General features: G+C 39.5%; 1 protein-coding gene across 1 annotated transcript in view; it reads right to left on the bottom strand.

Moving 5' to 3' along the window:
* Window positions 1-6,672: 6,672 nt before the first annotated feature.
* Window positions 6,673-14,962, bottom strand: part of susd6 (sushi domain containing 6) — a 35,488-nt gene continuing 27,198 nt past the window's right edge. Inside the window, exons 3-7 of the mRNA XM_007232923.4 lie at window positions 12,853-13,044; window positions 12,491-12,682; window positions 12,081-12,219; window positions 10,555-10,958; window positions 6,673-9,181 (exon numbers count right to left, since the gene is read on the bottom strand). Of these exons, the coding sequence (XP_007232985.2) occupies window positions 9,156-9,181; window positions 10,555-10,958; window positions 12,081-12,219; window positions 12,491-12,682; window positions 12,853-13,044 (953 nt within the window). The 3' untranslated portion in view covers window positions 6,673-9,155. The remainder of the gene's footprint in view (window positions 9,182-10,554; window positions 10,959-12,080; window positions 12,220-12,490; window positions 12,683-12,852; window positions 13,045-14,962) is intronic.

Below are 14,962 nucleotides of genomic sequence, written 5' to 3' on the forward strand. Positions count from 1 at the left end.
TCTGAAAAGTACATTTTGATGATATCCAGGAAAGTGTGGCTGTCATCTGTGATCATGAATAATATCATATAATAAATTATCCTTTCATCCTTTCGTCCATTTACTCATTACAGTAGCCACACCTGACATTTGCATTACTACAGCCCACATCAACCTAATCACTTTTTATTTACACACTACTTACACATTTAGCACCACGACACACATTTAATAATATCTCTATAATATCTATCATCTCTATACACCTGATTTAGTACTACACCCACACTAATAATGGGCCCAGTAAAAGGCTGAATTGAGTAAACCGTGGGTAATTTTGCCAATTAACTGATATTTAGAGCTTCTCAATACCTCAGTATTTACTCAATCAATTAAATCAATGAAGGAGTTAGATAGGTTAGCTAGCTTTTTTAAAATTAACTATCAAGGTTGGTACATTTCGCATTGTATCGAGTTGCAATTAATAATGCCTTCACAACGTACAGTATATCGTATTTATGAGATGAACACATAACGTAATATAAACACAAAGACTATATTTACTAGTTAGAGAACTGGGATAGTTAGAGAATTGTCTGGCTGTATTGAGTGTTTTGTTTGCTCTAGAGTTTAAATCTTAAACAGGAGTTTCTCTCCTGTAGGTTAGCTGAGCTTAGCTAAAGTAACTGTTAGCTAGCTAGCGTTAGCTATCTTATTAGCTAGCCTGTTAGAGTTAGCTATCCTGTTAGCTAGCCTGTTAGTGTTAGCTATCATATTAGCTAGCCTGTTAGCATTAGCTATTCTGTGAGTGTTAGCTATCCTAGTGTTAGTGGAATGGACACTAGGGGGAGCTTTAATGACTCCACTGCAGAACAGCACACAGAGAAAAATCGGCCTTGTGGGCGCAGATATCGACCGATGCCGTTTATCTAAAAAATTACAATAACCGGCAGATATTTTGGTCGATTACTAGTCCAGTGTGTGCCAGATGGTGTATGGATTGGTGTGCTGCTTGGTGTTAGACCAGACAATAAAAGCATTCCTTAAAAGGAGAATCAGTGAGTTCTATTCTGAGGTGAAATAACAAGGCAGTTGGGGTTGGATCTTTGCCTGCCGGGAGACGGGCGGCAGTGGTGGGTCTGCGTGACGTCACCCGCCAGCCACTTTTTCATCGACCCGGCAGTGCCAGGCACGTACCCGGCAGTACTAAAAACTGTCAGGGAGCTTCCTGACAGTACGCCGGCACTACTAAAAACTGTCAGGGAGCTAGCTGACAGTACGCCGGCAGTTTTAAAAACTGTCAGGGAGCTTCCTGACAGTACGCCGGCACTACTAAAAACTGTCAGAGAGCTTCCTGACAGTACGCCGGCAGTATTAAAAACTGCCAGGGAGCTTGCTGACAGTACGCCGGCACTATTAAAAACTGCCAGGGAGCTTCCTGACAGTATGCCGGCACTACTAAAAACTGTCAGGGGGCTTGCTCACAGTACGCCGGCACTATTAAAAACTGTCAGGGAGCTTCCTGACAGTATGCCGGCACTACTAAAAACTGTCAGGGGGCTAGCTGACAGTACGCCGGCAGTTTTAAAAACTGTCAGGGAGCTTCCTGACAGTACGCCGGCAGTTTTAAAAACTGTCAGGGAGCTTCCTGACAGTACGCCGGCACTACTAAAAACTGTCAGAGAGCTTCCTGACAGTACGCCGGCAGTATTAAAAACTGCCAGGGAGCTTGCTGACAGTACGCCGGCACTATTAAAAACTGTCAGGGAGCTTCCTGACAGTATGCCGGCACTACTAAAAACTGTCAGGGGGCTTGCTCACAGTACGCCGGCACTATTAAAAACTGTCAGGGAGCTTGCTGACAGTATGCCGGCAGTTTTAAAAACTGTCAGGTAGCTTCCTGACAGTACGCCGGCAGTTTTAAAAACTGTCAGGGAGCTTCCTGACAGTACCCCGGCACTACTAAAAACTGTCAGGGAGCTTCCTGACAGTACGCCGGCAGTTTTAAAAACTGTCAGGGAGCTTTCTGACAGTACGCCGGCAGTTTTAAAAACTGTCAGGGAGCTTCCTGACAGTATGCCGGCACTACTAAAAACTGTCAGGGGGCTAGCTGACAGTACGCCGGCAGTTTTAAAAACTGTCAGGGAGCTTCCTGACAGTACGCCGGCAGTTTTAAAAACTGCCAGGGAGCTTGCTGACAGTACGCCGGCACTATTAAAAACTGTCAGGGAGCTTGCTGACAGTATGCCGGCAGTTTTAAAAACTGTCAGGTAGCTTCCTGACAGTACGCCGGCAGTTTTAAAAACTGTCAGGGAGCTTCCTGACAGTACCCCGGCACTACTAAAAACTGTCAGGGAGCTTCCTGACAGTACGCCGGCACTACTAAAAACTGTCAGAGAGCTTCCTGACAGTACGCCGGCAGTATTAAAAACTGCCAGGGAGCTTGCTGACAGTACGCCGGCACTATTAAAAACTGTCAGGGAGCTTCCTGACAGTATGCCGGCACTACTAAAAACTGTCAGGGGGCTTGCTGACAGTATGCCGGCAGTTTTAAAAACTGTCAGGTAGCTTCCTGACAGTACGCCGGCAGTTTTAAAAACTGTCAGGGAGCTTCCTGACAGTACCCCGGCACTACTAAAAACTGTCAGGGAGCTTCCTGACAGTACGCCGGCACTATTAAAAACTGTCAGGGAGCTTGCTGACAGTATGCCGGCAGTTTTAAAAACTGTCAGGTAGCTTCCTGACAGTACGCCGGCAGTTTTAAAAACTGTCAGGGAGCTTCCTGACAGTACCCCGGCACTACTAAAAACTGTCAGGGAGCTTCCTGACAATACGCCGGCACTACTAAAAACTGTCAGAGAGCTTCCTGACAGTACGCCGGCAGTATTAAAAACTGCCAGGGAGCTAGCTGACAGTATGCCGGCACTATTAAAAACTGTCAGGGAGCTTCCTGACAGTATGCCGGCACTACTAAAAACTGTCAGGGGGCTTGCTGACAGTATGCCGGCAGTTTTAAAAACTGTCAGGTAGCTTCCTGACAGTACCCCGGCAGTATTAAAAACTGCCAGGGAGCTAGCTGACAGTATGCTGGCACTATTAAAAACTGTCAGGGAGCTTCCTGACAGTATGCCGGCACTACTAAAAACTGTCAGGGAGCTTCCTGACAGTACGCCGGCAGTATTAAAAACTGCCAGGGAGCTAGCTGACAGTACGCCAGCACTATTAAAAACTGTCAGGGAGCTTCCTGACAGTACGCCGGCAGTATTAAAAACTGCCAGGGAGCTAGCTGACAGTACGCCGGCACTATTAAAAACTGTCAGGGAGCTTCCTGACAGTACGCCGGCACTATTAAAAACTGTCAGGGAGCTTGCTGACAGTAAGCCAGCAGTTTTAAAAACTGTCAGGGAGCCTGCTGACAGTACGCCGGCAGTTTTAAAAACTGTCAAGGAGCTAGCCTAGGATGGACTCTTTCATATGGGAGTGGACCTGTTTTGGCATTATGGAAAAATCATGAGAAATTTAATTTTAAGCATAAATAATAAAAATAAATAAATAATATAAAATAAACAATACAGTGAATTTTTCCCAAACTTGCAGGAGTCATAGCCTAGGACAGACTCTTTCAAATTGTAGAGATCATGAGATCATGAGAAATTTAATTTTAAACATGAATAAAATAATAATAATAATAATAATAATAATAATAATAATAATATAAAATAAACAATACAGTGAAATTTGCCGAAACTTGCAGAGGTGATAGCCTATGTTTTGGCATCAAATGCTAACAGTGGAACTGTTTTGGCATTATGGGAAAATCATGAGAAATTAAATTTTAAGCATAAAAAATAAATAAATTAATATAAAATAAACAAAACAGTGAAATTTGCCCAAATATGCAGGAGTCATGGTAGTGGATCTATTTTGGCATTATGGGAAAATCATGAGAACTTGCAGAGGTGACAGCCTATGTTGTACTCTTTCAAATGGTAGTGGACCAGTTTTGGCATTATGGGAAAATCATGAAAAATTTAATTTTAAACACGCATACAATTTTTTTATTAATATAAAATAAACCATACAGTGAAAATTGCCCACACTTGCAGAAGTGATAGTCTAGGATGGACTCTTTTACAAGGTACTGGATCTGTTTTGGTTTTTTGGGAAACTCATGAGAAATTTAATTTGAAGCATGGATTGAAAAAAGTAATATTAATATAAAACTCTGTCTCTCTCTCTCTCTCTTAAACACTGATGGGATATTATATCAAATAGATAATGTACTGCACAAAATATACAGTGAGGTGAGTTATTTTAATCCGTTTTTTCTCGTTTCTGGGCTTAATGTATGTCTGAATTAATATAATAGACTGAAACGTGTCGGTCTCCCGTTCTCTGTGTTTTTTAAGCGTGCTCTCCGCCTGCGCGGCTGTTTACCGTAAAATCGCACGTATACGCGCATCTAAACTTAAAGCGCGGATGACTTGACTGAGAATTTCCGAAGCGCGGATAGCTTGACTCCGGTCTTACTGTCAGCTAGCCCCCTGACAGTTTTTAGTAGTGCCGGCGTACTGTCAGGAAGCTACCTGACAGTTTTTAGTACTGCCGGGTACGTGCCTGACACTGCCGGGTCGATGAAAAAGTGGCTGGCGGGTGACGTCACGAAGACCCACCACTGCCGCCCGTCTCCCGGCAGGCAGAGATCCAACCCCCTCTCTAACAAGGTTAACTTAATGAGCTTTAAAATCACATTCAGGCAATTTCATACCTGTCAAGTCTCCCGTTTTGGCCGGGAAACTACCGTATTTTACTCCTCTTTCCCGCCGTCCTCCCGTATTAGTATTTTCCCGTAAATTTCCCGTATTATATTAAAATTAAAAAATGTATATTATTGAGGAGACAGGGCACTGACCGCTCTGTGTCTCTTAACGAATCATGGAGCCGGTTCAAGGAGAAAGTCCCGCCTTTCAGGAGAAACAGCCAATCAGCTTGCAAAGGAGGGTCAGTGTGGGGAAGCCCCCCGTCGCTGTGAGTTCAGGCAGCTAGTCGGAGCTGCTGATGTTAAAACAGATCTGGATATTCAGCGATTTTTCTAAAAGAAAGGTAACGGTAGGCTAATCATGTAAACTGTGATGAGATTTTTTCTGATAGCTGCTTAAAAATACTCGTCTCCGAAACAAAACATACAGATTAAACCTTTTAAAATAAAAAAATACAGCTTGTGACTCAGTTTAACTAGAAAATGTGGAGAGGACCGAAATTAACTGAACTGATCAGGCGTTGAGTGATCAAAAGAAAGAAGTATTAATTAAAAATGATTAATTGTGTAGACCCCTTAGGATTAATTTTTACTGATGGAATATATCTGGTCCATGTCCTTTTAGTAAAAGCTCATAATATTATTTTTAGGTCACCAACAGTCATTTTGCAGAATTTGTGCACTCTTTGTTAAATTTTAAATCCATTAAATAAATAAAAAATATATCATATAAAAGAGTGCATTTATTACAAAAAAGACATGAAATCTTAACTTTTTTTAATATCTAGAAAAGTATTTTTAATTTGGCTGTATTAAAAGAATGACATATGTAGGAATGTCCACAACATTTCAGATTCTGATCATCTAATTGTAGTGTGTAAGTGGTTCACATGTGGTTATTTTAAATTTTTTGTAAACCTGTTTTAAAATGTAAGGGATACTGAACCTTCGTTGGGCTGGTGGGACGGCTTTAAGAGGACAGAGGAAAATATCCCTTATTTTTACATCTAAAACTTGACAGGTATGCAATTTGTATATCTCAGTCACATACATTCTGTTTATACATTAAAGAACAACTTAAAATACTCAACAGCTGATGTATGTCTGCACTCCCAGTTTATTATTTTTTACAACTTTTTTTTTTACAAGCTTAGAGTAGAGCCATTCTGTCAACAGCTTTACTCTTCACAAATGGACATCACTTGCTAATGTGGTTGTCAAATTAGCATCACTAACAGGAGACAAGTCCTATTTTTACTGTCAATTTATAAAAGTTTTAAAAATGATCAAGATACAAGGTTTTGCATGCCAGTGACAAAAGATATGTTGGTTAACAGCAAAACCTGTGTATATAGTATGTTGTGTTGTTAATACTGGTACCACTATGATTGGTGACCTGCTAAACCATAACAATAAGAGACCACTTTTGACCAGGGAGGATACAGCAGTACACCTTTCACCAGGCTGGGCAATATGACTAAAAACTCTTGATATGCTGTAGATAAGTGGTGATACTAAACCATGCGATTTCATTAAAAATATTGAGTATAAATGTTAAAGTACCAGTATTTTAACACCATAAACATTCAACACTGCATGCTGAATATTTAAATATCCTTTAAAACAGCTTATTTCCTGATATTTATGATATATTGCTCAATTTAATCTCACGCAAAAAAAAACAAACAAACTTATTTCTAATTCTTTCGGTTCCATGGAAGGGCATTCTGAACACATCAGTACCTGCAGTAGCCACTAGGTGACAGAAGGGCACTGCTTTTTTTGGTATGTTTGTGTGCTCACCACATCACAAACCAACAAACCCAAATGAAGCAATGCTTTATTGTAAAATTAACTGCTTGAAGATGGGCTTCTGAAATCACTCTTAATGTGGTCAAATAAGAAAAACAAACAAATCAGTCAAGACAACAGAGCACTTCAAAAGAAAGCTTTAATTAGAAATAGTTATATACACACACTGTAGAATTAAATTAAACTTTATACAAATATTAAAATACTATCTTCACACCCACTGCAATGTACAGAGGAGAAAAACAAAACAGCTGAAAAAGGGGGGAAATGAGATGGCCAACACCATTCAATGGTGCTGAGGGGGACATAAGGATTTCTCGTTATAAAGTACAGCAGTTGCAAGAACAGAAATTAGGACATCAGAACGTAGGTGCTGTGATGGTGGGATATTATAGTCAGTGAGAAATGAATAAGCATAAAGACTTGGGGAGAAACAAATGGACATTCTTTTAATTAATGTCCACAGAAAACAAAAAGAAAGAAACCCCACACAGACAGTGTTTATGCATAGAAAATAAAAAGTAAGGCCATAAGGAAACTGGAGACGCATCATCAATACTGTGAAGCACATGAGATGGAAGATACAGGATTACTAAATGACCACAATGTACACGTCAGTGAAGTTAAGGCGACAGCTCTGTGTAAGTCTGCACTGAGACACTTAGACAAACAAACAAAAAATAACAAGGCAGGAAAATAGAGTGATGTCCATTCACACAAACCTTTCACCAGTCTTTCTAAAACCCAGTAAAATTAAGAACACACATGAACACATATATTCATCCATGAATCATGTGTCATTCCAGACAATGTGGACCAGTGGTCAGCAGTAAAAAAAACAAAACAAAAAAAAACAACGCTTTCGATTTAATCATGTTTTTAGAAAATTTTCTAAACTTAGTAGAACTGAGAACTGAAGACTGTTTGATTGCAATATCAATCACAAAAAATAAACACTGCAAATTAAGTGTAATGACAATAATACTACTGAGAATGTGAATATTATAAGGATATTCAACACTTCTAGTTTGAATCTAGTTCTAGATGTTTTTTTTTTCAAATGTAAAGTAATCTTTGCATATAATTTTTACTGTCTATATGCTGACTACATTATCAATGGTTTGGACTTTCAAGATTTTTTGCACAAGATAAAGATTTTTGGGCATTTAATGTCACAATGGTTGAAGTAGAGAGATCTACTAAACACTGACAGGTCTAAAAAGTGATGCAGAAAAGTGTTTAAAACATAAACTAGGTCACAAACCTGCAGCTAGACAAATAGAGATGTACTCATGTTAACTGCAGAAGCAGTTTTTATTTTGGATCCAGGTGATCTGGTCTTGAGAGATTTAGGCTGTGTCCAAAATGGATGGCAGCTGCCTCAAAGCCCTGCTGCCTATGCTGTCTCGTAAGTCGGTACCTAAGAAGGCAGCATTGTGATGAATGTATTTACAAGCAAATCACATTTGAGATGCACTTTAAAAGGCGGAATAAGTCATGAATTTGTCAGGATACAAATTGGCAAGATGAGTGTACTTTTTTACTTTTATTTTATACACACATTTGATTTGGACATGACTCGATTCCTTCCTGCCTTCAAATGCAGCCTGAAAGTCTTTTCAATCAGGTGCAATCATGTTCCTTATAGTATCTCTCTCTACAGCTGGACAGACAGACAGACAGACATTAACTTATGAAACATTTAAAACCAAACAAACAAAGAAAAGACATTCTGGTGTAAAAATTAGACAGCAAACATCCTATGAGTTGAGTTTAAAGGAAAATGAAAAAAGACTGGTTGACAGTTATAAGCCCTCATCAACAAACAACAGTCCAGCGGGTAAAGTGAAGCCAAAGTGTGGACACACACTTAGAGGCAAACGAACAAAAAAGGCAAGCGTGTTTTGGAATACAGTACTATGTAAACCAGCTCATCCCTGTATTCTGCTGTTCCACGGGGTGTGGAGATGATGCGTGATGGCGCTATGCAGCATGCGTCTTCTGTGGTGTGCGCTAATTTTGGCGGGAAAGTAGCATAAAAAAAAGATGCAAATAACATGCAGCATTGTAGAACAGAAAAAGGGTCTGATCTAGCAGAATCCTTGCCAAACAAGCCCCTTTCCAAGAGATCACAGTCAGTAATGGAAAACAAAGCTCCATTCATCACCTCTTCCATAGCATAGAAATGTAATTTGCGATTCATAATTTGCGATTCATAATTTGCGATTCCTTTTGACTGTGACAAGGTAAGCCTTTGTGAGTGCAACTGCTTATTTATTAGTACACCACTGGGAAAAGGTGTAGTTTACATCTGAGTAGGTTATTCAGCTCACATTATGTATGCATTATACATAATCCTAGGTTTTCTATAGCATCTGTGCAACCATTTGGAGGAGTATATCTGGGCACCCCATGGATGACTCGTACATCACAGCTCAGAAACACCATGGGCCAGACAGTTCATAGACAAGGGCAATGGACAGGCATTTGGTTCTTCCTGCATTCTGTAGGGCAGCAGTGGGGGAAGGGTTTGGTAAAAAGCTTAAAGAGCCACAGTCCTGGTCATCATCCACAGAGGAGGAGCAGGAGGACACTGCATTTGTTCTCAGGCCTCCTTTAGCAATGGAATATCTGTTCAACAATACAAGAGGGAGAAAGAAAAAAACAGGTTAGATTGCTGTTAATTGAACAGCTGTGTGAACAGTTTCAAGTAATTTTTCTCTCAAACCAAATGTAGTCAGTCAAGCAAGATAAGACAAGCTGGTGAGAGAAATGTGCTTCTTTTTTTAAACACCAATTAGCATTATAAAAAAATTTGCATGCCTTGTAACAGTACCACAGTACCACAGTTTAAAGTATTATATGCATGACCCAACATTTTGGTGTTATATTAAATATCCATCAGCTTCAGTGCAAAAAAAATGCTGATTAAGTAAAATTTGAACAGACCTGTGATTTCTTAGTCAGTCATAATATTCTCCCAAGAAACATGATTGAAAGAGGGATGTCAAACACTAATTGAACCTGCATAAGTAGGGAGAAATTACTGAATAGTCTCTACATTCAGATCTTGTTCCTGTACCATGTATTATATACAGCTTTTATTCCTGCCAATTCCTGATGCCAAGCTCAGACATGACATTTCGTATGGATGGCCTATGGGCTTTCTTTCATTTAATCTGAGCTTGAGATATCATCAAAAACATTCTCTGAATGTAGGTACAGCTTTACTGTATGTACATTAATGGTCTACATGTATGTGCACCAGAGAGCAATCTGTTCTCCCATCAGTCAATGGCAAGAAGCTTGATGAAGGTTATGTCAAACTCTGTGCTAATAAAAGAAAAATCTACATGCTCTGCTGATTGTCACAATATTTGTTCCACATGTTAAAATGCTGTCGATTAGTTCACATTACACAATCCATTTATTAATTAGGACACTCATATTCGGGCTCAACGCAGGAAATTTGTTGGCTCTGAGAACAACAACATTTAATATTTTTGGTTCCTACAAATGAATACTGAAGTCATTCAAACTATGAAGAAACACATAAGGAATCATGTAGTAGGTTAAAAGTGTTTAACCAACTAAAATACTCTGTGAAGCATTTAGGTGCTCTTATCTGAGGTTCTGTTAGCCTGTGGTTTCAGAGACTGGTGTCTCTGATTAAATTATCCTGTGCATCAGAGGTAACTCTTTGTCTTCCTTTGCTGGGGAGAGCCAGTTTTATCATAATGTTTTTGATGGTTTTTGTGAGTGCACTTGAGGATATTTTTAAGTTTTAGAAATTTGTCAGACTGATTGACCTTCATTTCTTAAAGTATTTTTTTCTCTACTTAGTTGAGTAGTTCTTGTTATAATATGGATTAGAACAAATATACCTATTCACTGTATACCACCAACTTCACACCAAGTATGTTATTTAACTAATTTATAGCAACCTGATTAAATCTGATTTGTCACCAGGCTGCTGTTTGTAAGCATGTTTAGTGTGAGCGTACCATCGCCATAGTCCTCAGTGGATGTGAAGGAGAGCAAGCTGTGCTGGTCGCTGCTTTCACTGCTCGACCTGTGGGCTGCAGACGCCCCAGCCCCAGGCTGCTCAGCGGCCCAGGATGGAGGGGGGGAGGAGGGCACCTGGTGAACAAGCACAGTCTCAGCGTGACGGGGGCGTGTGGAAGAGGAGGATGTGGAGGGTAAACTGTACTCGGCCCGTGACTGATCCAGTTCTGTAACGGGAGCCTCCGGCTGAGGACCCTCTGAGAGCACGATCTGTACTCGGGACTCTGGCGCAGGCGCTGCTGTTCCACCGCTGCCGTATACAGCCTCCTCATAGGAGGGCAGAGATACCTGCACACCCTCCACCACGATCGAGGCAGGCTGACCAAGCACGCCCTGCTCACGTCTAGATTGAGAGACAGACAGTGAGAGATATAGATTTGCCAGATTTTCTCTAAAATCTCTGATTGAAACCAGTTCTTACATAATCAAAGCATCAAATGTTTTTTTTATTTTGTTCTGTATCACAACACACTAGATGAAACTTGAATAATAACCGAGGTCTATATAGTAAAACGAACAAAATTTATCACTGGCTCTCTAGTCAAAGCAGGCTCTAAAAACTATTATATGCAGGAACAACACACCACAGAAACATGGCTGCCTATTTCATCAAATTCATCACCTCGCCACTAGTAGGCACTATGATTCAGGTCTTTGTAGCCCTGTAATTACCTTCAGGGATTCTTACACTACTTATCTACCTTTTTTTTTTTTAAAAGCACACATCATCGCCATATAGGCATGCTTGGCCAGTGTAAAAGCTGTTATCCAGCCAGAGTGTGAATTTTGCTTCAACTCTAGTATGGTCCAAACTATATCTAATAAAAAAACAACATAATGGGACACTGATTGTAAAATAACATTTCAGTTCAGTTAATCATGTTATTTCTGCGGCTGTTTTTTTTTATAAGACAGAGTGGTATAAGTAATAATTTGAGTCTCAATTCAATAATTTGAATACATATTAATTTGATTTTTGATCAATTTAGTATTATTTTCCAATTACCTGCAATTTACTAAAAGCAGAGTGCTGAGAGAAATTCCTATATATGCACTTCTGTAGAAGACTTGGAATGGAAGTGTATCTAGCAATATCAATATTCCGTGCAGTCTAAGGGATGGAAAATGACTTTTCCCAGCATTGTTCCTATACATTGTTGTGTGTAAACAAGGGGTGCACAACTTCAGTTGGAAATTTGGTAGCCGCTTAATCCAAACACACCTACATCGTATGTTGTGATTAAACTGTGTGTGTTCTAAGTATCAAAAATACCAAATTCTACCAAAGTCCTCCAGGACTGGAGTAGTGCATATTTAATGAAGTAAAAAAACATAATATGAAATTGGATCAGGCTAATAATAATAATAAAAAGGTTCAACTAACACAAAGCTCACTAAAATGCAGTCTTATTACCCAGACGCACATGTTGAGAGTGTGCTCTGTAATAGAAAAACAGTTTCTGACCTGCTGTGATGGAAGGACTTGAGTTTGGGCTGCAGCAGCACAAAAAGGACCACCAGCAGGAGGATGAGGGCCACTGAGCTAGCAGTGGAGGCCACGATCGAGAGAGCTGGCATTCCTAGGGGAGAGCGCTCCTCTTTACCTGATAGAAACAGAAAAATACATATATATTTTTAATGGGTCTGGAAAAATGAATAGATAACCCTTTACATAAAGCCCACCAGGACTGAATTTATTATATAAAGACTTCCAATGGTATCAGTACTTCTACTTTACAAGGATTTTCTAAGGTCAAAAGCAACATTCTGAAGCACAGATAAAAACTGCACAACTCTCCATTCCACCAATAGACTGTTAATATACAGTTTGTACAGAATAGCTCTGTATATTTGTTCTGCTACATTATACCCTACCTTGTCCTAAATGACAGATGATGGGTGTGGCCGAATCCCAGTCTCCGTTTCTGCAGGTATGGTACCTGTAGCCTTTCAGAGTGTAGCCCTCATCACAGAAGTACTCGATTACTGTGCCTTCGATCAGTTTAGGACAGGACGTAGGATGGCATACATAGCCCCCATTCTCTGGCGCACTAGGCGGGCGACAAACTGGCAAAACACAAAAGGTTCTTGAGTAAGGACAGCTAGTGTAGTAATATAATGTTTTAATGCATAAATGTAAGCTAAAAAAGATTACACCCACTTCTGGACTTTTTGGTCCACCCAAATAGTCAACACGCCCCAACCATCTCCAAACCTGATAAACATACCCAACTCACCATCGTTTTTGAGGCAGTGTGGAGGGCTGGAAGACCAGTGACCTGGAGAGAGACACGTGATGATTCCCTCACCGCTCAGGATGTATCCTGAATCACAGCTGTACTGTAGCACTGTGCCGATGGGTATGAAGTTATGGTTGGTCTCTGTGAGGTTTGCACGGACATGCTGAACAGTCAAGGGTCTTGAGCAACCTGTGGGTACAGAGAAAAAACATTGGTCACTTACACATACAGTAATAAGTAGAGTATTAATTCACAGCAGGGATATTTGCAATATTTCAGCTGCACCGAATAAAACAGAATAGAATAGAAATGTCAAAAAATACACAAAAATAAAGAAATCTAAGAAAAAAAATAGGGCTGTCAACATTAACGCCTGCAGTTAATCTGTAAACTTTAACACATTTTTTTTTTTACACTCAAATTAATCACTTGACAAAACTGACAGAGCATAGTGACGCATTAGCTGTGGTATTCAGCAATATACCACAGAAACGCTTCATTTTCTGTTTTTTTCAGTTGAGTTCAGAAAGTAGAAAGCCTTTTAATTACGCTAAGGTTTACACACTCTCTCCCACTCTCCCTCTCTCTCTCTCTCGTACACTCGCGTGGTCATGCACACATGCATGCACACGCGCACACACAATGGTTAGTTTTCTCTTTTCAAGCTGTTAAAGGTGGAATATGGAACTACACTAGTGTTAATTTTCTTTATTAAAAATGTCGGTTAAACTCAGTACCTCAGCACATTAAATATTCTAGTTTAAAAAGCATCGGAACTACAAGCATTTACAAAAATGATTTAGTCACAGAATATTGTTGTGAATAATGCAGTTATTTTTGAAGGGACTGGCACCACAAATTCAAATATAAATGTTTCTAACACTGATTCTTTTATTCACATTAAAATACCTCATTATCAAAACTTAAGGTAGAAAAAGTGTGATTAATCTTAAAGATTAAGGTTTCAACACCATTAAAAAAATAAAAAGCATGAAAAACTGAGGCAACTGGTTTCCCAGTTTGTGTGTGTTTTGGTAATTGGTGACATTGCACAGAAGTTACACCGAACAAATCGCAAACAAATATTTACTGCCAATATCATGAAACAGAATTGTTACAAACAGTTGTGTGAACAAAGAACTGCCTACAGAGGCAGTTCTTTGGAATAAAAGGAGAACAAATTGAACGTTTTACTGTGTAATTAATGTAAATAATTAAACACTTTAGCCCAGCATTTATAACATATGTAATATTGTAATGTGGGTTGCAGAACTTTGCAGCGTGTAGGATGCTATTCACCTCTGTTTCCACTTTATTTCATTAACAAGCGTTCAAAGACTTTTGCCTTAAAGAGAATTTCAGTCCATTTAGCACTTTCAGACACTGTCCGAATGACTGATGAATCACAAAAGGTCCTTTAACGGCCCCTGCTACGATTAATAATACCCTGCATAACTTATACCACAAGTCAAAGCTCCAGCTTTTAGCTCTTTTTAATGTGCTCATTACTTAAATTAGCTCAAGAAAGGTTGGGAAAAAAACAGCTCTGCACTGATACCACTGCGTAATCTGTTCTGGAAGAAGTTACAACACAGGCAAAGGTTTTTTTTTAACTGTAATTGTAAACATTGTTTACCTACACTAAACACATTCAAAAAGACTCAAAAAAGGTCTTAATATTATCTGACCATACACTGGATTAACCATATCAAATGGGGTGGGGGTGAATTAAAACTGGTATGCATTGTTCACATACCGCCATACTGCTAAAGGCGCTGCTGAGCGCCGTGTAGAACAGCACCGCCAAAGAAGCAGACACACTAGTGTAGCATAACAAGCTGTTGTTGTTGGCGTGTCTCTTTTTACGGTTCTTCAGCATTCTTCAGCTGTTTTTCTGCTGTGTTGTGCTGTGTTCTGCTATTGTGTAATTTTGTGTGACAGTTAACCCAATACTAATCAATGCCTTAATTAAAAGCCTTAGAGTTTTCTATTATATGTACTCCTAACAGTACAGTAAGTCACAAACCTATATTAAAGCCTAGTTTTGCAAAAAAAAAAATATATAAATAAACAAGAATGTGTGATATGACGTGAAACCGTCAGAACC

The sequence above is a fragment of the Astyanax mexicanus genome, chromosome 1 (assembly GCF_023375975.1).
Source record: "Astyanax mexicanus isolate ESR-SI-001 chromosome 1, AstMex3_surface, whole genome shotgun sequence".
In the NCBI taxonomy this organism is placed as follows: Eukaryota; Metazoa; Chordata; class Actinopteri; order Characiformes; family Acestrorhamphidae; genus Astyanax; species Astyanax mexicanus.